The 26963-nt window shown below is 36.8% G+C and overlaps 1 protein-coding gene across 1 annotated transcript in view; it reads left to right on the forward strand.

Moving 5' to 3' along the window:
- The window catches only part of FAM83B (family with sequence similarity 83 member B), a gene marked incomplete at its 3' end in the record, with an annotated part of 45400 nt that overhangs the window by 11573 nt on the left and 6864 nt on the right, over positions 1–26963 (forward strand). The window contains exon 2 of the mRNA XM_080342774.1: positions 21248–21412. Within this exon, the coding sequence (XP_080198900.1) occupies positions 21248–21412 (165 nt within the window). The remainder of the gene's footprint in view (positions 1–21247; positions 21413–26963) is intronic.

Genomic DNA, 26963 nt, shown 5'->3' on the forward strand with positions numbered 1-26963 from the left:
GCTTGCAGTGGGGAGTTTGAATCTTTTCCTTATCTCTCCCAGTAAGAAGTGGTAAACCATAGTCATGATATAAGAAATACAGCAATGCTTTTGAATTTCAAGTCAAATAGCTCAATTTTATTGGCAGGTTTCTGATTAAATGTTGGAGGAGGTATATTTTCTGAATAGAAATATCTGATTTGCCCTCTGTTTTTTTTTGCAATAAATTGAACTCTTGGCAACAAGGATGACGGTTAAACGTAGAGCATTAATGTATCGGAAATTCCAATAGCCTATTTAATTACAAAAATTACTTGCATACACAACTGATTTTCATCTGTTTTTGTCAAACAATACATTAATGAAACCTGAAAAGAAATGTCATAGGTATTTAGTAAGGGGCAGAGAGAGGAAAAAATATTACTTGTTCAAAGAAGAAGCTTTTTTTTGCTTCTTGAAACAAAATTAGATCCCTAATTCTGAGAGGATTTAAATACTACACTATCTGTACACAAGAGGTTCCATTAAATTAACATACATATATGTTTGCGGGATTGACACCTAGGGTTCTGACCACGTATCGTTAAAAATCTGATTTTAAATATTTAAATTATCGCTTTCTCTTAAATCCTGCCGTGGTAAACTTGTAGTACAAAATGAGCATGTATCTCCATCCACTGTGAGCAACTAAAAAAAGTATAACGTGTCCAAGCAGACTCCTGTAATTTTTTTAATTCAAAAGAAAAACTGCGTTGAAGAACTGAGTATCTGAAACTCAAGCAAGGCAGTGAAATTGGTGGAAGGTTTTCCCTTCCTAGGATGCTGTTCCAGCACTCAGTTCTCATTTACTGACCCCAGCATGCCCATGCAAGCTCAGGTCCCACAGAAGTCTAACCCAAAGGAATGGACGTACATGTGAACGTTATGGAAGACAGGCTGGTTCCTTAACAAGAAATTCAAGAACAAAACTAATTTATCATGTTGATGCATAAACAGTAAGAATAGTTTTTGCTGATCTAGAATGTCTATCAAATAACTTTTTTTTTTTCCCTCTAACTTTGTATAAATGGCCTGAACCAAAATGATGGAGTTCTCTGCTAGCAAACTTTGAGAGTTTGTAGCGGGGATAGAGGCTTCATTATCTTCTGCCACATTACATGTGCTTACTGAGCTCAAATACACTGCCAGGAAAACTCCATAGAGAAATTTCTCGATTTGTACTCCTAAGGCTTTAGAAATGATTGCAAAATATGTATTAAAAGCACACATGTGCTTTCTCATGCATGCTGACATGCAAGCAAGAAAAATGAAAAAAAAAAAACGGTAAGAAGTGAACGTCTGGAATTTTGTTATTATGGGAGAGCTGTCCAAAATATTTGATGGACTTTGTTTTTTAAGTGCTGCATATTCTTAAATAAAAACAAACAAACAAAAACTAACGAACAACCAACCAAACACACACACATACAAATATAAACAAAAAAACCCACCCAACAACAACAAAACAAAACACCTTGAGAAACTGTCTCGTGGACAATTATGCTGATACAAAATTGTGTGTACATAGATATGCATAATTATTTTGAATTTTGTTAGTGGTGTTTCAAAAAATCCTAGGGATCAGAATTTCATCATCTGCTGAATTCTGTGGAGAGACATTGCTTATACGATCTCAGGAGGTGACTCACTGCGTTTAATTATACAAAGTAGTCCCTCTTGAGATAAGAAGTTAAAGAAGAAAGCATTTCAATGTAATCTGTTACTCTCTAGTGCCTAACCCAGCTCTCTGTTTTTAAGGTAGTAGACTATGTGTAACAAAAATACAGTTATTTAGAAAACAGAAAAGATCTAATAGCTGAAATTTGTAACAATAGTACTTCAGTGCAGACATTGAAGTTATCAGCCTGAGTAGTATATTTGAAATCAGAAGTAAAAGATTATCTTTGACAGATTTTTTTTCCATAGGATGTGATGAGTTTGAGAAGAACACAAAAAGCCAGATGTTTGAAGATTTTTTTGGGGCATTTCCAGCAAAGTACATTGACTGAAACATTTTAGCCGCACAGTTATATAGCATTATACAATGTGAAAATCCACACTGAATTAGAAATAAAAGTGTGGCAATTTAATTCCAAATACAGAAATATCTCTGTCTCATTTTAAAGCTACTCAGAAGTAACAAGAATTTGTTGACTACATTTCAGTTCACCCTGATGTTCACACAGAGTTTCTAGTTTTAAAAACCCAAATGGAACTTACTCAAAACTGCTTGTTTTCATACAGTTTCTATGGGGATTCACAGTTTAATGAATGCAAAAGGAAATGGAGCTCAGTTCAAGTTCTTCCTTAAGAGATCTAAATTTTGTCCAACTCTTTGACCAGTCTTGGCTGAATGTGTGTCACAAAGCTTAGGCACAGAAGTACAAAAAAATGTTTTGGTGCCTGTTGGAGGCATTGCTGACCTATCATTGCTGTCCTAACATAGTTCTGTGAACAGTGGAGATGTTACTGATAATTACACTAAATATTCTTCTGTTTGGAAATCACGCCAAAAAATCGCTTTGACCAAGCTTTGAGTTATTTCCCTAGGGAGGAAAATTTTAAAAAATATGGTATGTATCTTAACATATAAATTAAAAATGATCTTGGACTATATTTCTTTTTTTTTTTTTTACTAAATTCTTCCATTTTCCCTAAATCCTATAGTGCTGAGTTAAACTAAAAAATATGCTGAATTATATTTTCCCATCATAGTATATAAATTTTTTATTAGCTCTGAATAAAGTCCATAACAATTGCAATGTAAGTGACAGGCATTGATCTCTTCTGGTTTTGGTGTTAAATTGCTTCTCTGTGGCTCTGGATGGGATTTTAGCTTGAAATAGTAAAACGTAAAGCAACATGGTTGGTCAGTCTTGTTACTATAAACTATATAAACCCAATAGGGGAATTCTATTTACTTATAAAAAAGGGAAAAAGTGACATTAAATACTTTTCAAATTATCTGTGTAAACAGGTTACATTATATTTATAGGAATAAATATGCACGCACACACTGGAATTTCATTGAAAAGTTTACTGTCAGAAGCTGCCACAGTAAATGTTGCACCACATAGGCTGAAATGCAAAATACCTATGAATATATGTATGTGAACATTCTTTCATGTTAACTATTAACATATTTAACTAAATTAACACATTAGGAAAACTGAGAATGGCATTTCACTTAGGATATTTTTAATTGATTTCGAAGTTGTCCTTGGCTCCTGAAGGTCTGCACGTTGTCCAGGACGGATTTTAATGTTAATAAACTATACACTCTTTTTCCTTCCTTTCTCATATTTTCCCTGAACCACAAAACCAAGAAATTCTCAAATTAAATGTTTCATTTGTTTTCAAGTTGCCAAATGTTCCTCAGTGTTTCATTTGCAGTTTTTGCATGCTCTTGGGTGCTTTATGCCTGGGATTTTGAAGAGAATGAACCTTTAGCACTGCATCCAGTGAGACTCCCCACACTACAGGTTTGTTCCCCTCAAAATCCCAGCAATAAGGCTTTAGTTTTCAGCTCGTTCATGTAGCTGTGATCTTTCCCCCCTCCCCGAAGACTAGCTGCAATTCTGATATTTTAATGAATATGATTTTTTTGTATAAATCAGTCGTCTTCTTGATTTCATGCTGCTGCTTGTTCTGTGTTTGCCTGTGCTCTCCATGGGCACTGGCATTGCTTTCCATTTGAAATAGAGTTTTCTAATTAATTTCATTGGAAATTAATTTGGAAAATGGCTGGGCAAACAATAATCAATATTTGTATCCTTTAAAAACTCATAGCTTGTTATCAGATTTGTGGACCCTCTCTTTTCATCTTTGCAGCTATTTCCAGACTGCAAAATCAGCTGAGGTTAATAAAACCAGGAGATTCAGAGATTTTGGTGCCAGAAGGGACCATTATGATAATGAAATCTGAGTCCCTGCACAAGTCTGGCACTGTTGCATCTTCAAAGAGCTGCTACTAAGAATAAATCTGACCTTAAAACACTTGGGTGCTAGCCTTACAGTCAGCACGTCTGGGTAACTAATTCGTAATTGTTCAGGAGATCAGTTTTTTGGGTTTTTTTTTTTGTATGATCACTTTTCTCTAAATGATGGAATTTACTTGAAGAAGCCCATGACCAGACCAAGGCAGCCTGAACTTCCTGCTTGTGTATCTCATCACTCAACATGACAGTCAGCCAAAAGAGAAGGTGCAGAGAATTTTAAATATGGGACTGGAGGGTGAGGCTCAGCTCAGGCTGCTGAGTAGCTGCAGGGATTGCTTTCAGAGGGACTTTGGGATGCTCAGCGTCTCTGTAAATACAGGGCATTAGCCTCTGAGGATTTGTTCGCATGGCAGGGTAAAGTGCAGTGAGGAGACTGACAAGCAGCAGGGTGTTTTCACCTTCCCAAAGCATCACATCAGCCTGACTAGACTGTTTCCAGTCACAAAACTAATTAGCCATGGGCTGACTCAGATGTCCCTGCGCAGGAGAGCGGTGTGACAAGCACGTGCACACACCCTATATATTTTCAGTTTCCCAGATAAAAATAGATGTAATAATGTTATTCCCACATTTATGAGACGGTTTGTGCTTTCATATTAAAAGTTTTCCATATGTACTGAAGTGTTATTGTAAGTCATGAAAAAGCAATTCAAAAAGTTGCCCTTTTTTTTTTTCTGGTTATTTTTCCAAGTCTTTTATGACAGAGAAGTGGCAGGCTTCAGTAAGTTTTAAACTAGATTAAATGCTCTTTTTTTGGAGTGATTCACATGCTTTTCTAGCTCCATGCGTTTGTATAAATTCAAAGACCTTTTACGTCCTTTAAAAAAATAACATTCTTTGTATCCTTTTATTTTTGCTGGTTATAAGTCTTGTGATTAAAAGCACTGGTTTTAGGACTTGGAAGACTTGTATACAAATTCCTCTTAGGACACAGGCTCCTCCGCTACAAATATGAATATTAGCTCAGAGGGATGTGTGAAGACATACGTAGTTTGGAGTCCTCATGTATTAGGGGTAGTGAACACAGTTGCAAGAGCTTAAGCTGGAGTCCACTTTCTTGGGTGATTCTAATGGTTTAAAACTTTTTTATGTGTATGTTTGTTCTTGTTGATGGGACAAGTGAGTGTTCAAGCAGAAATATTTCAGTCATATGCAAATACAAGGCAAAGAGTTGTTTGCTTCTCCAATATCTGCCCATGTTCTGCTGTTACATTTTCTCACAGCATTCCTCTGTGCGGCTGTGAGAAACAAGAATACATGTTTTTTCGTGTTCATTCGAAGTACACTTTCTAGTTTAGGTTGCATTTCAGTGAATGTTCTGTCACCCACGTAGATGTCATGAAAGTCTTATCTGTTGCATACCTGACTCTTGTTTCATTGCAAAAATTGTTCCCATGTCAATTAAGATAATGTATATTATATTTTATATGATTGATGAGAGACTGGAGTGTCTTTTAATTAGCAACTACTGGTCACAGTTGACCCAAAGTTATAAACTCCCTGAAAAATTCCTTCCTGACAGCTGCATCTCATCTCTCTAGTGAATGCGAACTGCACCGACACCTGTGAGCAGGTTCAGAATGACAAGGAGAGACTCTGAAGAACAGCAAAAGCTGGACACATTTTTAAGTGAGCAAGAAAAAAGGGTGAAAGCCATCCTGTTATTACACCTGAAACAAATGATGTTTTTTCCACACTTTTGTCAATGATTTGAATTTTTTTATCTAAAGGAAGGAGGTAAATACTTCTTTTTCAGTCAATGTGCATATAAATGCGTGCAATCCTCTACATGCACGTGTACTCATTGCGTTACAGCAGACATGGTTTCTAGGTGAGCACATATTCACAGTCTGGTACAGAGAGCTTTACTGGCAGGAATTTGGACTGGGCAGGTTACCCAAGGGGAGATCTTTCCTGAGATTAGAGAGGTACTTCATAAGAGCAAATGCTTATTTCAAAGGTGCTAGTTTGCATTTAAAGACAGTTGTTTTCCAAAGTGTTCTTGGAATAAAATTTTCACTTCTACTCCACAGAGGTATTGCAAGTTCTCGTCTCCATCCTTATTTCAAGGAACTCAAGTCATACACTATATTAAGCTATTAGCATGCTTGGCACATTTTTCAAGAGCAAATTTTCCAATAGAGTGTGTCTTAATATAAGCCTATGGGTAGTTTGGTCAGTGGTGTTTCTACCTTTTGTTCCTTACGATTAGACAGGTTCTGTTTTTAATAGCAAAACTAGTGAATTTTCATCTCCTCACATTTGTTAGAGTATATACCCCTGAGGTACACATTTATTCAGCATGGGAATGTTTTGTGGCTGCAAGGGCCTCACTGGCACAAACAGAACCTCTCAAAGAAAGCGACTGAAGAGCTGCAGTGGGTGCCTGTGAGGCTCATTTTCTTTTCATCATAGAGTCATAGAATAGTTTGGGTTGGAAGGGACCTTCAAAAGTCAAGTTAGTCTAACCCCCCTGCAATAAGCAGGGACATCTTCAAACAGATCAGGTTGCTCAGAGCCCCATCCAGCCTGGCTTTGAATGTCTCCAGGGATGGAGCATCTACCACCTCTCTGGGCAACTTGTGCCAGTGTTTTACCATCCTTATGGTCAAGCCTGAATCTCCTGTCTTTTAGTTTAAAGCCGTTACCCCTTGTCCTGTCATAACAGGCCCTGCTAAAAAGTCTGACCCCATTATTTATAGGCCACTTTTCTTCCTCCTTTCTTAAATCAGGGTACCTGCTGTGATATTCTGGAAGAGACTCCCTTGCCCTAGTGGAGTCTTTGCATTTCTTGCAGATGTGCAGCAGGCTTCATGATTACATCTCTGATTATCATTACCCAGATGGCTTGTGTGTGTGTGAACTGCCATGTGATGCACGTCAGGAGGAATATTTTGTAGAAAGGGTAATTAATGATCTCACATACGTGAGGTTGTACAGTTGAAGACTTGTGATAACATGTTTCCCTTCAAACCATTAATAAAACCCTATTAACTTACCATGTTGGTCACTAGCTCAGTTGAGTATAAAGAGTTCGGTTACTTGCATGCTGATAACTCATTTATTTGAATAGCTGTTCATTTTATTCATTCATGAATGAGGGCTTTGCATTATCCTTGTGAAGATGAGAAGCAAGAGCGGAGCAGCATGAGCACGGGATGGCAGTGCCCGTCTGTGGCTGAGGCAATGGAGTCTGGATCGCAGAACTCTGTCCTGCAGCCCAGCCCTATGTCTGCTCCTCCCCAGGGGCATCCTGGGGGTGGCCTAGGACTCTGATTCAAGAAAATATTATCAATATATTGAATAAACTTTTAAATATTACTAATACATTTTTACATTTAAATGGAAAGACTACTAGATAACAATTATTATGATTATCTGATCTGACTTTATCACAAAGACCAAATAATCTTTCTGTGATTTTGCATAATTGCGTTATCTAATTGCAAATGATGAATTAATACTTCACTTGTGGCCTTGTTGAGGAGCTGTATGGAGATCAGTGAAAGCTGATGATAACTGCATGTACAAAAAAACAAAGCGTCACCAAGATCATTATTAAGCTGTATGGCTTGTTGCTGTCTGACAAAACTGGTTATTAAAAATTCAGCTCACATAGAGACTAAAACATCAGTTTAGCAAAAAACTTGGCAGAAAGAAATAAGAAATAAATGTTTATTTTCATTTTTAAACTTGTTTCTATTAATTTCCTTTAATATCCATTGACTTACTACTCTCCCAAATGTCTTACTATATATGTAAGATTGACCTTTGAACAAGAACTGTCAGGTTTATCTTAAAAAGCTTTTAGAAGGCTTTAAAATTGAAATCTTTTTTTTAAAAATACAATATTTTAAAGCATAGTATAATGACTGAAATTGTACCTCTTTCAACTAGTAATAACTTAACTTGTAATTTCTCTCTTTTTGTTTGTTTGTTTTAGGCTTTGGTTTTGGTGGGTTTTTCTGTTTTGTTTTGCTTTCTGTTTTTTGGTGGGTTTTTTTTTATGTTGTACTTGATCCAGGAATTAAATATTGTTTACTACCTTATTTAGTTCCAATTCACTATCCACTCCACTGGGGTCTACAAGAATTGTAGAATTACTTATCTGCTTCATTTCAGTTTGCTTCACAGGAGATTTGAGCAAGGGTTTTTTAATTGCTTTTCTACTCTTTCAGCCATCTTGCTCCACATGGTAATGTGCATAAAAATTTGAATTTGTTTTCTTCCTGAAAAGCTTCACATAATTACCTATTAACTAGATTAATCTTTTCTGATCTTTAGGACATTCTGCTGCTTTCAGACTAGTCGGCAATTATTTTTTCCTTTTTCACCTAATCTGTAATAAATAATCTAGCATGCCAAGGTAATGGATTTCACCTGAGGATCTCAACATAATTTGCAGACAATAATTAATTAATTAGTTTCACAACCTGTCTTTAAAATAGGTGAAATTGAAATGCAGCCTGCCAGCATGCAGTCATTAGCAACATGTTGCACCATTAGCTGTAGCTGCTCTATAAGCAGGTGGTGTAACCCGCTGCTTCTGAGTATCAGTGAAGGTTCCTGCTCAAGTGGCACCTTGTTTAAAAAAATAAATAATTACAGTCATCTGGTTGGGTTGTTTACTTGGCGTCCAGATGTAATTATACACTATACGGACATATGCAGGCAAACATGATGTCTGTAATACATATTGCAGAATAGTGATCTGACATAATTTCTGCTACTTTTTTTAGCAACATAAATATAGGTATTTTTCCAGGCATGGTATTTTTACTTATAAATGCATTTTGTCATGTAGCTGAACTGGAAAAACAATTAAAGATACATATGGTGTGAATAGAGAATTTGTCTGTGATAAACATTGAGGAAACTTCTCATTGTTCATCCTCTTCTATTTATACAGGAGGATTGTTGGATTTCCTTCATACTGACCCATCTCTGACCTGTGACCAGGAATTTTAAACAGCCTGGATTCTGTATATTTCTCGTTTGCTCTGACCATATTAGAATATGACCATACTGAATTGAGCTTCTTAAACAGAATTAGCTACATCTATAAGGTTTGAAATTAGTGGCAGTGAAGCATATAGCATCTGTAGCAAGAAACAAAAGCTTTATTGTGACTATCATAACAATACGGTCATAAAATATGTAATAAAAAGTGACATCTTTTAAAGTTTGCATAAAATGCGTAAGAACCCATTTTAAGCCCACATTCAGTATCCAAAATCTTTTTTTTTTTTCCCAATCTTAAATTTAACTAAGTTTGAAGTTCTTGAAGGAGGACGGGAGGCAGAGGAAGGGAGAATGAAAGAATTAAGGGAGTGAAGGGGGATGCATGCACTTTTGTGACAATAATATGAACATCTTTAATATGATGGAGTCCTACAAGCTACTAGAAATACTCATATGCGATTAAAATGTTTTCACAGGACAACTGGTGTAAACAGATGGCTATTAATCAGTCCTTAAGTGTCTGCACCTCATATGTCTATTAATGACTCTTAATCACACGTAGGAACTTGAATATAAAAGCTGTAATCTTGAAAAAGGATGAAGTAAGCAATATTTGAAAATATATATTTTTTTACCACTTGCCCTTCTCTAAATATATAATTAGCCTTTATTCAGTGATTTTTGTGTTGGTTTTCCTTTCAGAAGGCAGGCTGAGCAGCCAGCTTGGTCATCAAGCTGTTTTTTTAATATTAGACATAAACGTAATTTCCCGGATACTCAAAAGTTTAATTAAAAATGACCACCATCAGAGCAGAGAATTCTGTCACTGTCTTAGGTATAAACTATCCAGGTCTGCTAATGGCAGTCTTGTAAAAAATACTACTCTGTTGCAATGGACTATTGCAAATACAAGATTATCCCACTTATTTCGAAAAACCAACAGGAGCCTCTGTTGAGGACTGCCCTCTCCATTTTAGTATTGCCTTTGCTGTACCATGAAGTAGGGGAGGTTTTGAAACACTGATTTTCATGCACCTCCATTATTTCCAGGGTCTCCTCTGTCTTATGTCCCTGCCTTTCTTTTTTGACTATTTTCTTACATGTGCAATGTACTTGGTAGTACATACTCATTCCTGTAAGTGACAACAAGGGATTTCAAGCAGTATTATATGACTGAACAATACCGTTATGTTTTATTGGATTTTTTTTTTGTCTGAAATATATATGTTCTAGCAGAAGCATTGAGCTCAGTGCAGGATATTTTAAATATGTCATTTATTTGTAAAGTATTAATATTATAGATATTTGACTCTTCCCATTTAATTTCATTTCAGAAACGTGTTTACTATTCAGGTCTCAAAGATGACAAACAGTGCACAGCTCCGGTATAATCAAACTCAAAAGCAAAAATTTTTCTTCCCACTCTAGAAAAGTGTGTCTGAATCACCTCTTATTCTTCTAAATATTCCTTTGACTACAAGAATCTTTCATTGTTTCCAAATGTCTAATTAACAAATGCCAACAAAGTTGCCTCCTTTAAATAAATGTTGCTTCATTTTATAGTTTAAACTCCACAGCCTGTAAATGTTCACTAATGTTGTGGTTTTCTATACATTGTCTCGTGGTTTAAAATATGTAAATTCTCCGGAAGTGAGTTTCAGTGTTGACAATGTGTTTACACAGGATTCTTGAGGAAACTGAGTGGAGCAGTGAGGAAGCAGGCTGACTTGAAATTCATCCATTCCCAGTCTGAGAAACCCCACCAAAATATACTCTTAAAGGTGGCAAAAAACCCAGCATCTTTTCAAGAATTTTTACCCAGATTAGCTGAAATCTCGGACATTTACTTTGACTCTTTGATAAGAAGCAAATTATTTTAATATTTCTTGAAGGAAATCTCAGAAGGAGCCCTCAGAAATGTTGGCAGCCTGTCTAGTTTACCTTGGCATGAAGAATATTTGTAAGCAGGAGCAATGTGAGTGGACAATATTAGTACATTTAAAAAATGTTTATGTCCCTTTGCATTTCCCACCTCCCTGCACCCCAGAGGTTACGATGGCTTTTTCCCATGTTCCTAGTTATGTATGGCAAGGCAAGACAGCCATTCTTAATTTCAAGTTTTGAAAAAGTTCTTCACCACACAGTAGTCAACTCATACTTCCCTTGGCCAGGTAGAAGCCAGCTAGGAGTGTCTGCTGCTCTTACTAGTACTGCAATTGTTTGGCAGAAGTCTTCAAACTGAAGCTGGTTTCTGAGGCTGTCCTATGATGTTTTCAGTCCTGCACGGCAAATCAAAAAGTAAAATTTATGAAGAGCTTAGTTCTAATTGCTATTGGCACTTTTTAAGAAAATAATTGAGGCTTATCACATGGTTGCGCATTGTTTGTTTTGGAGCAACCATAAGTAATGCACACATGAATAAACAAGTACTTCTACTTACAAACAAATTTAAAATAAAAAGTCCAACATTACAGTATTAATTCAAGTAGCCTGAACATTCCTTAAATATTAAGGGATCTGGTGAGAACCCACATATTAAAGCTGTTAGTAATCTTTTAAATAAAAAATAATTTCTGAAGCAGCAGCGAGCCTTTGAAATTCATCATAGAGAAAGCCAGAGGCTAGAGAAGTACCTTTTATTTTTGTCATGAATTTCCACTCTGGTAGAGCTGAGTTGTAAGCTGACAAAAAACCTGGCATTACTTTTCTGTTTGCTTTCCTCAGGAAAAGCTTGGCAGCATCCCAAAATAGCAACTGCATTCTGAAGAGCTAAATACAAATATTAAAATCCTGCCACCCAACCAGCTGCAGCACACATGGCACTGAGAATAAAGCAATGACATTAATGGCAAGAGAAGAAAGGGCAGAGTAAGCTCCCAAACATGCTCCCTCCATCATGCCAAGGATTTTCTCTGTGCTTCTCTGTAGGACCTCTGCTCCCTTCTGTTCGCACTGACGGGACACAGCTTGCTTGTTTAAGACAAAATGGTTTAGTTATTGGTGGGAGCATTGCAAACAGAAAGGAAGGTGTTCGTCAGTGCTTGTTGTTTTAATCATTCATGATGATTCTTTGCAGATTTAGGTAAATCTTTTCTTGTTTGAGGTGTGCCAGTCGCTGAGCAACAGCTGTTTCTTTGCAGAGTATTTTTGCTCCTTCCTTTCTTCCAAGGGTTAGGTTTCTAAATGCTTATTGGAAAGTCTCCATGAAGAATCCCCAGAATATCCCCTTCCCTCCTCTCATCTCTGTGACTTGTTGAAACTCAATTCTGCATGTGCGGAAGCAAAGCTTCAGAGGAATTATTGCCTCTACAGCCAGCCACAGCGAGGTGGTATCTCCTCTAATTCCATCTGCTCAAACTGAGTTCTTACTAATCCTTCAGCCAGAATAACAACTACCAAACCCATAGATACAGATCACATTTATAGAATTAATGTAGCTCACTCCCATATGTTTTGCAAGATACTCACCTGTAAAATTTCCAATTGCATAAATTTGGAGAGGTAACACTGAGGGTGTAATTTTAAGGCAGTACGTGTGACGTGCTAGCTCAGTCTGCAATAGCTTTCTGAAAGATAATACAGAAGGCTACTGTACATTCACTTTTCAGAGAAAACAATCTTATCTGCACTTCAGAGAACTTTTGGGTTGGCTTTAGCTTCATTTGTGGAAGAGCTAATCCTGAGCTTCTGATCCACTTTTTTAGAGACATGGTAAGCTGCACAGAAGTTGCCAAATTGGGCAAAAGGCAAAATTGTCAGGTAGTAAGAATAAGATGGTACATTGTAAAAAATTATTTTTCCCAGTGTATTTATTTCAAAGTTAAATCCCACCCTTCTTCAGAGCTGCTGTTTTCACTGCCATATCATTCTTTGCTGCCAGAATCAGAACATTTTTCCCCCTTATTGAGAGCTAGAAAGTTCCCTGATCACACATCTTTCTTACATGTTTTGGGCAGAAGAGATGAGTTTTCACCATGTGCGCTACACAGTTAAACACAGTTAAACCATTTAAATAATGATTTATGTGGTTGTTTGCATTCATAATCTTCTGAGAATATTTTTGCATTGGTTTCCCATATTGTTTTGCAGGAGATTTCTACAAGAGTAGTTTACCTTTTGTTTTCTGGATAGTGACTCTTCTTTATGAATTTTCATTGATATTGAGCATATCTAACATCCTGTTACAGAGAGAAACTGTTGTGGTTTTTGAAGACTGACGATGTACATGTTGAAGTTAATTTTTATTCCGTTTAAACTTAGTTTTCACCTTAAAATACTTACTTTGTGTAGGTAGTATGTGACATGATGAACTGAGGCTTGATGATCACAACAGGAGACACGTTCTGTTCTGAGTTGTACATTTTGTGTGTTTTCAGAATTGATGTCAGAAACATGCTTTTCAAGCAGCAGAAGGAAAAGAGGATAGTGAGGGCTAGGACAGCTTCCTCTGAGGTGGTGTTGTTGCCTATTATGGTAAAGTGCCAGACTTCACCCTGCAGTTAATTAAATTGCTTTTAAAGAATGCAATAATGGAAGAACATCTTGAAGCACACTGTGTGGTTATGGTCTATTGCTCTCTGAACGCAGAGCCAAGTTAAATAAGTTAAATATGATGTCAGGAAGCCAATTTTGGTGATAATTTACTATAAGTAGTGGCATTAACTTTATGGAGGTTGCATAAGTGTAAATCATCTGAGTATTTTTTCCACTACATTGCTACAGTACTTGTACAAGAATGGATCATACTGAGATGTTTGATTACTATTTGTATTATTGTATCTAGACTGTTTATAGAGGAGGACTCCCCCATTATACCTCTCCTTGGCACTTAATCTCACGACTTTGGATGTGTTATACTTGCTACAGAGGAGCTTAGCAATTCGGTCAGCCCGAAGGTTGCCTGAGATATTCAGGTGCAACTCACAATGGTTTCAAAGTATGTTTTGCAATGGAAGGATGTGTTGTGCAAAGCATTTCAGGGCTGTGTTTAATTTTGAAAATTAATACAAAACTAATGAACTATCATCTTAAGAGCACCCTGGTGTTAGCAACAGTGCTGTAAAGTGTAGATATCAGCTGAGTTATTAGGATGCTGTTAATATGAATTGCTGCAATCATAAACTGAATCCAGACCCTCAATCATAAACAACAGCATAACATAATTAAAAAACCCTACAGTAATTTGTGGGTCATGTTACATAGCTTACCAGTGGGAAGGCTATCTGTATGGATCACAAAATTTGTCGCTCTTATGGTTCCTGAAACCCCCCTGGTGAATTTGCTACCTGTTGCAAACAGCAAGGCATGCAATACCCTGCCTTCCTTCTGCAGTGTTGCAAGCGTCACAACCTGCCAACTCTCTGAGAAAAGCCAGATTCAGATAGCACCCAGCCTGTGCCACAAGGAGATTCTCTCCAAAACAGATATCTGTGAAAAGGAATTTGACTGGAATACCAGGGAAAAGGTCAATGAAAAATAGAGTTAACAATTCTACCTGAAATGTGGTTCCTCAGTCTTGAGATGAAGAAGGGTGCTGGTCTTCAAAAGCACTGCACAGCAATATGGATTTTTTCATAGTATGCCCAAAACCTCAACTAGGTTACAAGAAATCAATACTCTTACAATGTAGGGTAGGTCTGCAGCATTATTCCCTACTAGGTTATTGATATAACCTCTTTAGTAAAGCCTGACCTAAGGAAGCAGTTGCATTAGAGGATTCCTTTTTTTAAATGTTTATAGCAAAGGAGGTGTTAAATGACACACTCTGCAAGATACCTTTTAAAGGATTATAATTAGTGCTTGTCAAAGGAGTGAAGATACTGGGATAATGAAACTGTCAGTAGTTCACAATATAGACTTACAGAGCCCTAGCAGTGAAGGCCTTTAATTACATCTATGCCTTAATTTCGGTATACACCCATTAAAAGGGTTGATTTTTATGTCCTAAAATTGACTGATGAAGATTAATCCATTGTTTTTTCTTCCCAAAATGAGAGAAGTAAACCAGAGGAAATCCTTTACTTCTCAGTATTATTTATTTATAGTCCCTGTCTGTATTATTTAAGCCTCACAGCAAAGTTTGTAGTTACTACCAAACATGGCAAAATATGCTCAAATTTTGACAACGATGGGAGTGGGGATCTCTGAATCATTGAACTGCAGACTCGGTCAATTGTAAGGGACCTCAGGTCTCCAGTCCAACCTCCTGTTTAAAGCAGGGCTAGAGATAGGATCTGACCAGGTTGCTCAGGGCTTCATCCAGTTGGGTCTTGAAAACCTCCAGGGATTGTGACTGCACAACCTCTCTGGGCAACCTGCTCCACTGCTGGGCTGTCCTTGTGGGAATGGGAGTTCTTCCCTATATCCAGTCAGAACTGCTCTTGTTTCAGTTTGACAATTGTCTCTTGGCCTGCCACCACTGTGAAGAACCTGGCTTCATCTCCTTGAGAACTTCCCTCTAATGCACTGGTGACTGCTGTAAAATTCCCTGAAGTCACCTTTGCTCCGAACTGAACAAACCCAGCTCCTTCATGTACTTTTCACAGGGCAAGTGCTCCAGCCCTGAACATCTTGGTGGCCCTCCCCTGGACTTGCTCAGATGTGTAGTGACAGATGTATTTGTGCTGTTGTGACTGGCAACTTCTTTCCATGTAAGCCTGTGGACAAAGTTAGTTTCTGAAGGTGAGAACCATTTAAGCAAATATAATGCATGAGAATGGGCTCAAACTAGTGACTCCTTGAACAATGCCTGGCCCTATAACATGATCAATAAACAGAATTGAATATCAGCCTCCTTTTACAGTCTCATAACATCCAGTGCAATGTCATATTACTGGGTACTTAAACTCCTGTTTTCCAAGAATCTGCATAATTTTGCAGGAAATTTCAGCTATAGTTGTTCATTTTAACCTTCAAAATATGTGTCTGTCTTTAATGAATCTTGTCACTGGTACTTTATGCAGGAGTGAGTCATTTCCTGAACTTGGAGTTCATTAAAAACTTTTAAAGAATGAAAAGGATTTTGTATTAAAATGATCTGATAGTGCAGAGATAATGAGTTCTAAAATGTTACTTTACCTGATATTGTGCAAATTAAATAAAATACATCAGCTTACTGGGAAAATACGTGTTTTAAAACATTTGCATAAAAATAGTGCTACTCAACAAAATTATACTTTTCTGCCTATACTTAAATGTTTCTAAAATGTTAAAGTAATGTATGAAGCTTTACTTTTCTATGGCAAACCATAGTCTTAGAGTCAAGATAGTAGTAAGAATAAAAGAATATGGCTCTACTAGTGCCTTCATTTAAATTGATAAAACTATCAGCTTTATTATGAGTAATTTTGTGCTCATTGACTTCAGTAGATTTTCTTCTTCAGTAAGGATTACACTGAAACCAAATTTTGACCTTTAAAAGCATTCACCACTTCAAAAAAAGAATTGACATGTAAGATTAGAAGATTAGTAGTAACAATCTCAAATTATTTAAATTTAATTTTGGGGGAAGAAGACTAGTATAGCAATTGTTTTCTGTACTGTCTTCACTTTTACTTGATCACTTATATATACTTTCCTATTAGGTTGGTGCAAAAGTAACTGCGGCTTTGGACCATGAATTTTAAATTATTATTATAACAAGGCTCAAACACATCTCTCTTAATCAAAATAGGAACTGTTAAAATCATTTTTATCAATGAGAAACACATTTGTTTGTTCCTGTAGCGTAAAAATCTGTGCTTTGGCATTTGACGAACTATTGGAAAGCATTTTCTGCATCCTGCTGGTTATGGAAGTATTTTCCCTGCAAAAACTTGTCAAGATGCTTAAAGAAGTGGTAGTCGGTTGGTGAGAGGTCAAGTGAATGTGGCAGATGAGCCAAAACTTCGTAGCCCAATTTGTTCAACATGCAGTCGGGTGTTTCCCTGGAGAAGAATTGGGCCCTTTCTGTTGATCGATGCCGGCTGCAGGTGTTGCAGTTTTCGGTGTGTCTCATTGATTTGCTGAGCAGACTTCTCAGATGTGATGGTTTCACCAGAAGGCTTTAGTAGATCAGACCAGCAGATGACCATCTAACAGTGACCATGACCTTTTTTTGGTGCAAATTTGGCTTTGGGAAGCGCTTTGGAGGTTCTTCTCAGTCTAACCACTGAGCTGGTTATCCTCGGCTGTTGTATGAAATCCACTTTTTGTCTCATGTCACAATCCAATTGAGAAATGGTTCGTTGTTGTTGCATAGAATAAGAGAAGATGACACTTCAAAATGGCGATTTTTTTATTTTGGGTCAGCTCATGAGGCACTCACTTATCGAGATTTTTCATCTTTCCAATTGGCTTCCAATGTGAAAGGACCATAGAGTGGTCAATGTTGAGTTCTTTGTCAACTTCTCATCTAGTTGTAAGAGGATCAGCTTCCATGATTGCTCTCAGTTGGTCATTGTCAACTTCTGATGGCCACCCACTACGCTCCTCATCTTCAAGGCTCTTGTCTCCTTTGAAAAACTTTTTGAACCACCACTGCACTGTATGTTCGTTAGCAGTTCTGGGCCAAATGCATTGCTAATGTTGCGAGTTGTCTCTGCTGCTTTATGACCCATTTTGAACTCGAATAAGAAAATCACTTGCATTTTCTTTTTGTCCAACATCATTTCCATAGTCTACAATAAATATAAAATAAACAACAAGTAATAAGTCAGTAGCAAAAAACCATAAAGCTAGAAAAGCACATTAAAATTATGTATAACACGTTTATTTAAGAATGTATTCCAATATCAAATGGCAAATTTCAAAAATGCACCACTCTTTCTATGCATAATACCAGCATTATCTCCGCCAACTATTTTCTCCTCCCTGAAAGTGTAAAATGCCTAATTATTCTTGTCTCAGGATCATTTTTGATCACAGTGGTACTCAGTTTCTCAAGGACTGGAAATTTATCCCAGAATTCTGGTGCTTTCAGCAGAAAACTACTGCACCCATCCTGCATGGCTGAATGGCCTTCGTATTTCCTACAAAAGCATTGGTGCTTGATTTTGACAAGTCCTCTACATTATGGAAAACAAATGCTTTGGAAAGAAAATGGTAGTTTATGACAAAGTCTACTGTATGACACTGGAGTGTTCTGCTTTGGAGGATTTTCTTGACACAGGATAGCGTTGTCATGCCCACAAGAAACATGCAATTTTCTGACTTATCTTGTGCAATTTGAATTCAGTTTCTTCTGCCTTGCTGGATTCCACTGTTAACGTAGCTGCTTCTTACAAGTGTTAGGGTGGAAATTAGCTCTGCAATTGCAAAAACAAATTTAAAAACACAGTAGTGAAATCTTTCCTTCTAAAGTGATGCAAGAAGTCACTAATCCTGCAGCTGTTATTACAGCTTTAATTAGAGATAGATACACACTATACAATACCTCTTTTGAAGCAACTGCCTAGTCTTGGTCTCCTTAATTAATGAAAACCTGGGCCCCTGAATACTGCATGGGCTTTTTCCTTCCCCAAACTCAATACTCCCTTCTGCTGCAAAGCAGACAAATTTATGGAGTAATGAGCCACTCCCCCACCCACCCTTAGCACTCCCCACCCTCCCCACCCCCCAACAAAAAAAGTTCAGTACATTCAGAAGGCAGAATATTCTATGGCATGTATGGAATTTACTCTTTCCACATCAAAAGCTGTAGTTTATGATTAAACAACTAGTCTGATTTGTAGAAATCAGTATACAGAAATGACCTTATCACTGTAAGTGACCTTTTACTTATTAATGTGTATCATATGCATTGTTCACATTTGGCACTATTCTTCTTCCAGCAATTGAGCCTAATGATGTTTGCGTTGACTAAATTAATTGAGTGGTGCTAAGAGTGAATGTGCAGGCTAATGAGGGCATACAACTAGAGTAATCTTTGGCTTCCAGGGAATGCAAAAGTGGATGTCCAGCTGGCTGTCAGATCACGACTGCAGCTTTGCATACGTGCGCTTAAATCTGATGAGGATTTTTCAGCCAGCACAAGCTTTAGGTTTCAAAATATAATCCCTGTTTCAAGACTACTTTTTCTTGCAAGACTACTTTGATGCTTTGCAGAATTAACTGCAAAATTAACAAGCTAAACAGTTTAAGAACAGTTCTACTAGTGAAGACAAAGAGGGTTTCCCTGCTTATTCCCAAGTTACGATATATCTGCATAGCAGTGTACATGCATCCCTCCCGTGCCACCAGCTTACTGGGATGCTAGCTCATGTGTTTATTTCTCTGCTTCTCCATCCATCATAAAGATAGACATGGCCATTCTAGTCAGTTTTGGGTTTTAGTTTTTATTACTTATTCTTGGTTTTTTATTTTCTGTATGTTTCCAATATATTAGTCCTTGCAACTGCAGATGCTGCAAATAGATCAGCCTCTTAGGTATGTGCCATAGGAAAATGTTAGAATGATTTTTGAAGGCTGTATTGGTGATGTTGAATATTTCAATGTATTCATGTCAGTGTATGCTAATCAAACCATCCAGGATTTCTCTCTTACATTTAAATAGATCCTTTAATGTAATGAGTATCTATTTCTAAAAGATCTGAAGAAAAGGAAAGGTTAAGGAGAAATTAGAGAGTTTGGAGGGAGGGGGACTCAGGTAATGAAACAGAACTATTTGAGAAGAGACTTTATTCTTTGGTCTTTGTACCTAACACACTGGATCTGTGCTGGCAGATTTCTGCTCAGACGTAAGTGAAACAAGACAGATGAATGAATAGGGTTGCTGTGTTCAGTTAACCTTGTGTATCTCAGAAACAAAACCAAGCAGAAGGTGTTGTCTGAAAGTGGTGAGTTCCATAGAGTCAATAGAAACTTTTGTGGTTTTCAGTCTTTCATTTAAAAATTAGATAAAGAGATAAAATTTGTACTGTTAAAAATCACTTCTAGATTTTCTTTTCAAAAAGTCAATGAAATGAATGAGGTAGTGCATGGACATATTACCAAGGACTTTTGAAAGAATTGAATTATTTTATACTATTCAGTTCCCCTCTGACTGGTGGATTTGTAAAGAGTCTTTTTATTGCCAGGTGACATGTTATGGTAAGGCGAAGTCCATTCATTTTTACTACTTCAGGAGCTATCTTTTTAGCTTTCATAATGACATGGTTATTTTACTTCTATTTTTTGTAGTTCAGGTCTCATTAATATTTCTAGTGGTTTAAATACGTTTGGCATAAGTGAGTCTTTTAGTGCTAAGCACGTAGAATTCAAAAAGGTGATTTCAGATGACTGACTGGAGACTTCTACCTGTGTGTGTGCAACAGCATTTACCAGTTTTTGTGAGTGAGGTAAATGTTTCAATTCCATTATAAGATGAGTGATTATAACTGAACAATTACACTATTAAAGCTGAGGCACAAATCATTTAAAGATTAGTGAAAATGGTAAAGCATGCTCACTATCGAGCCTGCTCTGATACCTGTTTTGATCTTGCACCAGAGACATCTCACTGGAACTTTCATGGAGACTCTAGTGGATAAGAATATTGTCTTCAAAAGTTAAACCTGTATCTGTTCTCCCTCTGTTATTTCCTCTAACACTTCAATACTAGTTCTTCCCAAATTGCTAATGATATTGAGCATATCATCTCAAAAATACCATTAGCAGGACATTGCTTTTCCCAATCAGAAATACTTACTTTATCCTCATAGGTTGAAGGACATCAGTAGCTGGTGTTCAGCATTCTAATCCTCTTGAACCAAGCTCTCACCAGTGGAGGCTGTTTCACCCCAGTGAGATTGCTGCATCAGGATGGATCTTGAAGTCCTCAACTCCTCCAGCTCTTCAGTGTCTGCTTATTGACTCCCTCAAGCTCTTGAGCCATTAGCTTTAGAGAAGATGGAAGATGAACAAGCTTCTTGTACAAAAATGTTATCAGTTTGGTTTGTTTGTTTGTTTGTTTTTTAATGCACACTGCGGTTATATTATGGTGGTTTATTTTTTTCTACTGTATTCATATCGGTTTGCCCTTCCCTTCTCTTCCAGTGGATTTTCTTTGCCTAGTACACCAAATCACCACACACACTCAGGACACAACTTTTTGTTGGACTTTGGTACTTGTGACAAGTGATCCAGTGATCTTGGAAAGCCTTCCAGGTTAAATGGTACCACATGGAAAATATTAGCACATTTTGATGTGTAAAAAATTTTAGACTGTTAGCTGCCCAGTGCAAGCTTTAGTGAAGAGTTTTATATATACGTTTATACAGTGCAATAATTTGTGTATTTTCTGTTTTATTCAGGTCATTGCCATTGTTATGGATATGTTTACAGATGTGGATATTTTTAGAGAAATTGTGGAGGCATCTACTAGAGGGATTGCAGTGTATCTCCTGCTTGATGAATCAAACTTTAGTCACTTTCTGAAAATGACGGAGAAACAAGGCTGTCAAGTTCAGAGGCTCAGGGTAAGGCTTCCTGTTTTGCCATGCATGAACATTCACTGCTCATTCCTCCTCAAGCTACTGAGAAGGGACTATTATTCAAAAAGTGATTATCAAATACTACTTTTTCAAATGAACAGTCAGGTATAAATAGGTGTGCTCTCAGCAGAACTTTCTCTACAAATGTTTTTCTCTTTCAAAAGATTTTTATCTTTTTCATGTGTCAAAACAAGAATATTTGATAGAATTACATAATTTTTCATATATTACTTATAAAAAAATTTCCATTATTATGTATTCAGGAACAACGCATGTTTGAAAAACTAGGCTTCTTTTGGCTTTCCCTTAATGTAGCCTTCAAATAAAGTAATAAAGTTTATGTAAATTAATAAATTGCATACTTCATTTTATGATATTTTTCTTTAAGGTTATTATGTATTAAAATACTTTAAAGGCCCAAGATTCTATTTTGTTGGTGTTTTCCTGAAAATCCATATTTTCATGTCTGTCTGAATCATGTCTTACAGACTATTACTTTTACACATGAAATATGTATTTTTATCCTCTAAGAAAGATAACAAAACTAACATTTACATTTTTCACAAGATGTCCTGTACTGCCCTAATATTTACCAGAGATTAGAATACAAACCATGAGCTGCACTGACCTGAAGTAAATGCTTCATAAATACTTCTAGATTTACTGTACCATAGATAGCACTGAAGAAGTTCCAAGGATGTTGTCAGAGTTTATTTGCAAAGCGCTGAGCACTGCCTTGGCTGGACTTCGGTATCGTTCCATTTGCAGTTCCCTGTTTCTATAACTAGTTAGGCCATGTTCACACCAGGCAAAAATGTGAAAACTCTTCTTAGTAGCATCCATTTTAAGAACCCAGTCCAAAAATCAGATAGAGATGTGTTGTATTTGTAAGGATAAAGAGGGATTTTTGGTAGAATTTTGTAGCAAACCTGGGTTTTATACCAATTTTTGCTCAGACATGCTGACTTAGGTCCTTAAAAGTATTCCCACCCCATTGTCCATGCTTGTTTCTTGTGTGTGAGTGTGTGGGATTGCCCTCTGGTGGCCTAATGCATAGAGCTGTGGGAACTTTTGGAAAGAGAATACCAAAAACATGTTGTGGTTCTATAAACACTGGTCATGATGGTCTTCATGAAGTCAGGCAATATTTCCATACTCTGGAACTTGAGATATCATCATGTGCTGATTACTTGAGTTAACTTTGCCATAGGGGTTGCCAAAAATGATGTATGTCTTTTTATGGAATGAGTTTTATCCTCTCAAAATAAAAGAAAATAGGAGCATGCATTTCAAGTAATATCTCAAAAAATGCCATAGTATGCATTTTCAAATTAATTCTGTGCGATTTGTATCTACAGCTGTTTTGAAAGCTTTTGGGTGAATTCAAAGTTGTCTTTTTAAATATGACTTTATAGACCTACAGGCATTTATACTGTGCTTGAAAGAAAATGAAAAGATACATATTACAGAGAGCTAAACAGTAATCCTGTTGTGTGCTGGGTTTCCAGTTTAGCTTGTAATAAAGCTCTTCAAATTAATGGCCTTCTCATCCAAGTGCTACTCCCAGTGACTGTTGCTCTGAGAATAAAAGCTTACTACTCCCACAGTCATTCTTCTGTGCCTTTCATGAGGATGAAACTTCAGGTGACTATGAAAGAACAGTCAGTATGTCAGTTGAAGTTTTCTCCCTTTCTATTTTTCCCATCATCTCAAGGTTCACAAAAAAAAATAAATCTTCAACTTGTTCTGCTCTTGGCTCTCAGTCTTCCCCTTCTGTTCAGTGAAAGCGTGAAGAGGACAGAGATGTATGCTTCTATTTATTTCCTGTAAGATGCAGCAACAGCAGCATTGATGTTGTTATTCTCTGGCCTGATTTGGTTCAGTCTTGCCAGGAATATGGCAGAACTTCTTCATGATGAGCTTTTCTGACTCATCCCCTTCTCTGGCTCTTTTTCTGTTCCTTTGAATCAGTAAAAACTGAGATGCAGTGATGAACAAAACTGTATTTTTAATTCAGATTTACAATTCAGTAGTCTTCCATATCGGGAAAAAAAAAAATAAAAAGGAGGAGGATTTTGTCCATAAATCTACATTAAATGTCTGTGCAGACAGTTCTACTGCTCCATAGTCTGACTGCATATCACGGTGTTTCCCTCTTTATTGAAAGATATAACTGAAAAATTGATAGACTATATATTCTGTGATTATTTTATGAATTCTGTATAGGAGAATATGTAATCAGGGGGTTACTAGGAGCTTTTTCAGTGTTTCCTACAGCATTTCTTCTTCTTACTTAATGTTCACCTTAATATCACCAGTGGCACTCAACTCAAATAAACAATTTCTTTACTATATTTTTCCACTTATCTCTCCCCAATTTCTTTTATCCGTTTCTTGACTGTCCTACATTTTTCCTTAGTGATTAATTTGTTTCTTTTTTTTCTTCACTCTACCTAAGCTTCTTTTAAATAACTTTGTCACTGGTCTGATTTGTTGTTTAGTCAGCAATTCATTGGCATAGAAAGATGAAGAGTTGCTACAGATTCAGACTTTTTTCAGGTGATTTTTCAAAAACTGATAGTTAAATTTTTTGAGAGGTGCTTTGTTTTGCTGCAACTGACAGGTGCTGCAGTAAGCCATGAAACCGTTTTGCACTGCAAAATGCAGCACTGAGACAACAGTCCCCCGAACCACCAGAATACTCATTGTAGTAGCTTGATTTTGGACCAGAAATATCGAACCAATGTAGGCAATGTTGTTTAATGCCCAAGAAACCAACCAAGCTCCTCAGCTGATGGCAGATCTTCATATTTTATTTGACATGAGAAGTGGCATGTGTCAGGGCTCCATGCACTGCAGAAACCTGTTTTTACTTCTCTGGCAATGAAGAATCATCTTGCTACACGAGGATATTAAAAGCAATTTGGCAGGAACTGTTTATCCCCTGATACTCCTTGCAATATTTTTAATGAACTGCAGGAATGAGAAAATAGAACCACTAATGAATTGATTTTACTTTACTTTTGTGAAGTTTGCTCCCTGATACGCAAACTTACCTACATAGTAGGAGCTGCTCTTTAGACCTGATTGCAGTTCATTATTTCTTATCAGTGTTATTAAAAGCATCAAAAGTTTTCCAGTACTTCCAAGTATAAGTCAAATTTGGTTATTAAATAGACAGGTACAGCAGGGTGTCATGCCTGTGAGCAAACGTCTGTGCCAAGGGACCCTAGAGCCCAGTGAAGTCATTGAGATTTTGTCTTCAGTGGTCATTGGATCATATTAAAAGTCAGAATAGAAGTGAACTTGAAGACTACTTAGCATTTGTACAGCAACTATTATCTCTTAGTAAGAAGAGAGGTCTAGGTTAATAAATGACATTAGTAATGATGAACAATATGAGAAATGTGACTTTTTCTTTAAAGCTGTTGGGCTAGACATCCATTTGCTTCTTTGTGCATATTCTTGACAGCAAATTGAGGGCGAGTAATTGAACACTGATAAAAACAGACTCAACAAATATAAAGGACTGAAGTGAAATGTTTGAGATTATTATTTTCACTGTACTTATCTATCACATTGGATGGGTTTTACCGATGAAAATAAATGTGTAATGTTGAATTATACTTCAAAATTTTAAATCATGCTTATGTGTCCGTCTCTGGGAAGACAGTGATGCAGTTGTACATGAAAAGAGAAGTTAGAGCTCATTTCCTGTTCATCATTTGGGTGTCATTTAACTGGATAGCCCTGATGGCCATCCTTAAACTGCAGCCACTGGATGTTTTAAACATCCCCGTCCTACAGTCTAGTCTTGGAGGAGGGACAAAAGCCTGTGTCTGGCTTCAAAATCCTCCTAAAACATCAAGTCCTTGATTAAATTATTCTTCCATATGCATTCACTAGCAGTCACTGACATTTGACTTGCTATGCCAAATCTTACATACTTTTGTGTGCCGTGTAGGGTTAGCTGGGATCCTTCATGATGTGTGGCTTATGGTTTGCACATGGTTTTCCTCTCAGGATTCGTAAATCAATTATTTCTTTGCCCACAACAATGCATAACACTTCTGCTGGGATCTGTTGTCAGCGCTGGCAGCAGGGGAGTCCTGTAGCCTGAGGAAGAAAGCAAGTAGGAAGGTGAAGCCCTGTGTTTCATACCAAAGGGGACTTGCAATTCAATGTGTATATATTTACTGCTTCTAATCCTAAGTGGAACACATTGTTATCATATATCCTCAAATATTGTCTGTACTTTTGGCGATTATTCAAAGTATGCATCCCTGGCACCTAGTAAAAGGGTTTGAAGTAGGTGAAGACCAACAGATGAACTGTAGAGGAAAGGGAAGTGTTATGTGAGAAAGGTGAGCATGATCTGTGGCACATGCTTTTGTGATGCTGCCATGTTCCCATCTTTGAGTGGATGACCTACTGAGACACAGAACAAGTTGGCAGGGTTAAGGATGTACGATAGCAAAGCTGCACAAGCTGAAGAGAGGGAAAAGGAAAAGGGGAGCAGAGGAAGCAGGAACAACAATTTTTTTAACAACGGTAATTTAGTGTAAATTTTATTTCTTTTTTAGATATGCCTACTTGAAGTTATATTTCAACTTATGAGTACCTAAGGCAAAGCTTTTTTATATATAGCATAGTAATTTGCAAGCTATTACCCTTGCTTGTGCCTCCAGCATTCCAGATTCCCAAGTGATATCCTGACCAATACCGATCAGGCCTTATCTCCATAAGATTTGATGTGTTCAACTGGCATGTCTTTAGGCCAGCATTACTTTTTATAGTTATTTGGAAATGTATAAGCTGCCTCTCAAGTTACCTTTTTCAAATTATAATTACATAAATAAAATTTAATATAGTTAAATATAAGTGTGACATACAAATATAATTACATGGTGTATAGAATTGGGTAAAACAGTCATTAAAGTAAATGCAGATGTTATTACTAATTCACAAACTTGTATTTTATAGTAAATAAGGGCTTACTATAGTGGCAATCTTTAGAATAGGTAAAGTCCAATATATTTTTTTTTTCTTTTTCAGGAATTAATTTTTCCACACTATTTAACTTTCAAATAAAGTCTTTTTATTTAATTATTTTTACTTAAAGCTTGAGTAGATGCTGGAGAAATAATAATTTACTTCAGTGAGATTGGCTTTTTCAAAGTTCTACAAAAAAATGTACTGGGAAAGTGGAAAAATTGACTTTCATCTCTAAGAAAACTTCCAGTTGGAGTGCAGAAAACTTGAAAGACACCATGTTAGATAGTCAGAAGTGATTAGCAGATAGAGATGCAAAATAATGTCAACCTCCTGTTCAATAATGCGAATAGGGTTGTTACTGTTATTGATTCCTTTTTAGCTTTTTCCGAAAACAGGACTAAGCACCCACTTGTATTTTCCCTTCAAAAATTTTACCTTTTAAAGTCCTACAGCACTTCTTGACATTTAGGTCACAAACAGAAGTAATTTTTAAATGCTGTCTTTGTAGATTTTGACTGAGCTGCATTTTTGTCCAAACACA

The sequence above is a fragment of the Nesoenas mayeri genome (assembly GCF_963082525.1).
Source record: "Nesoenas mayeri genome assembly, chromosome: 3".
Lineage (NCBI taxonomy): Eukaryota > Metazoa > Chordata > Aves > Columbiformes > Columbidae > Nesoenas > Nesoenas mayeri.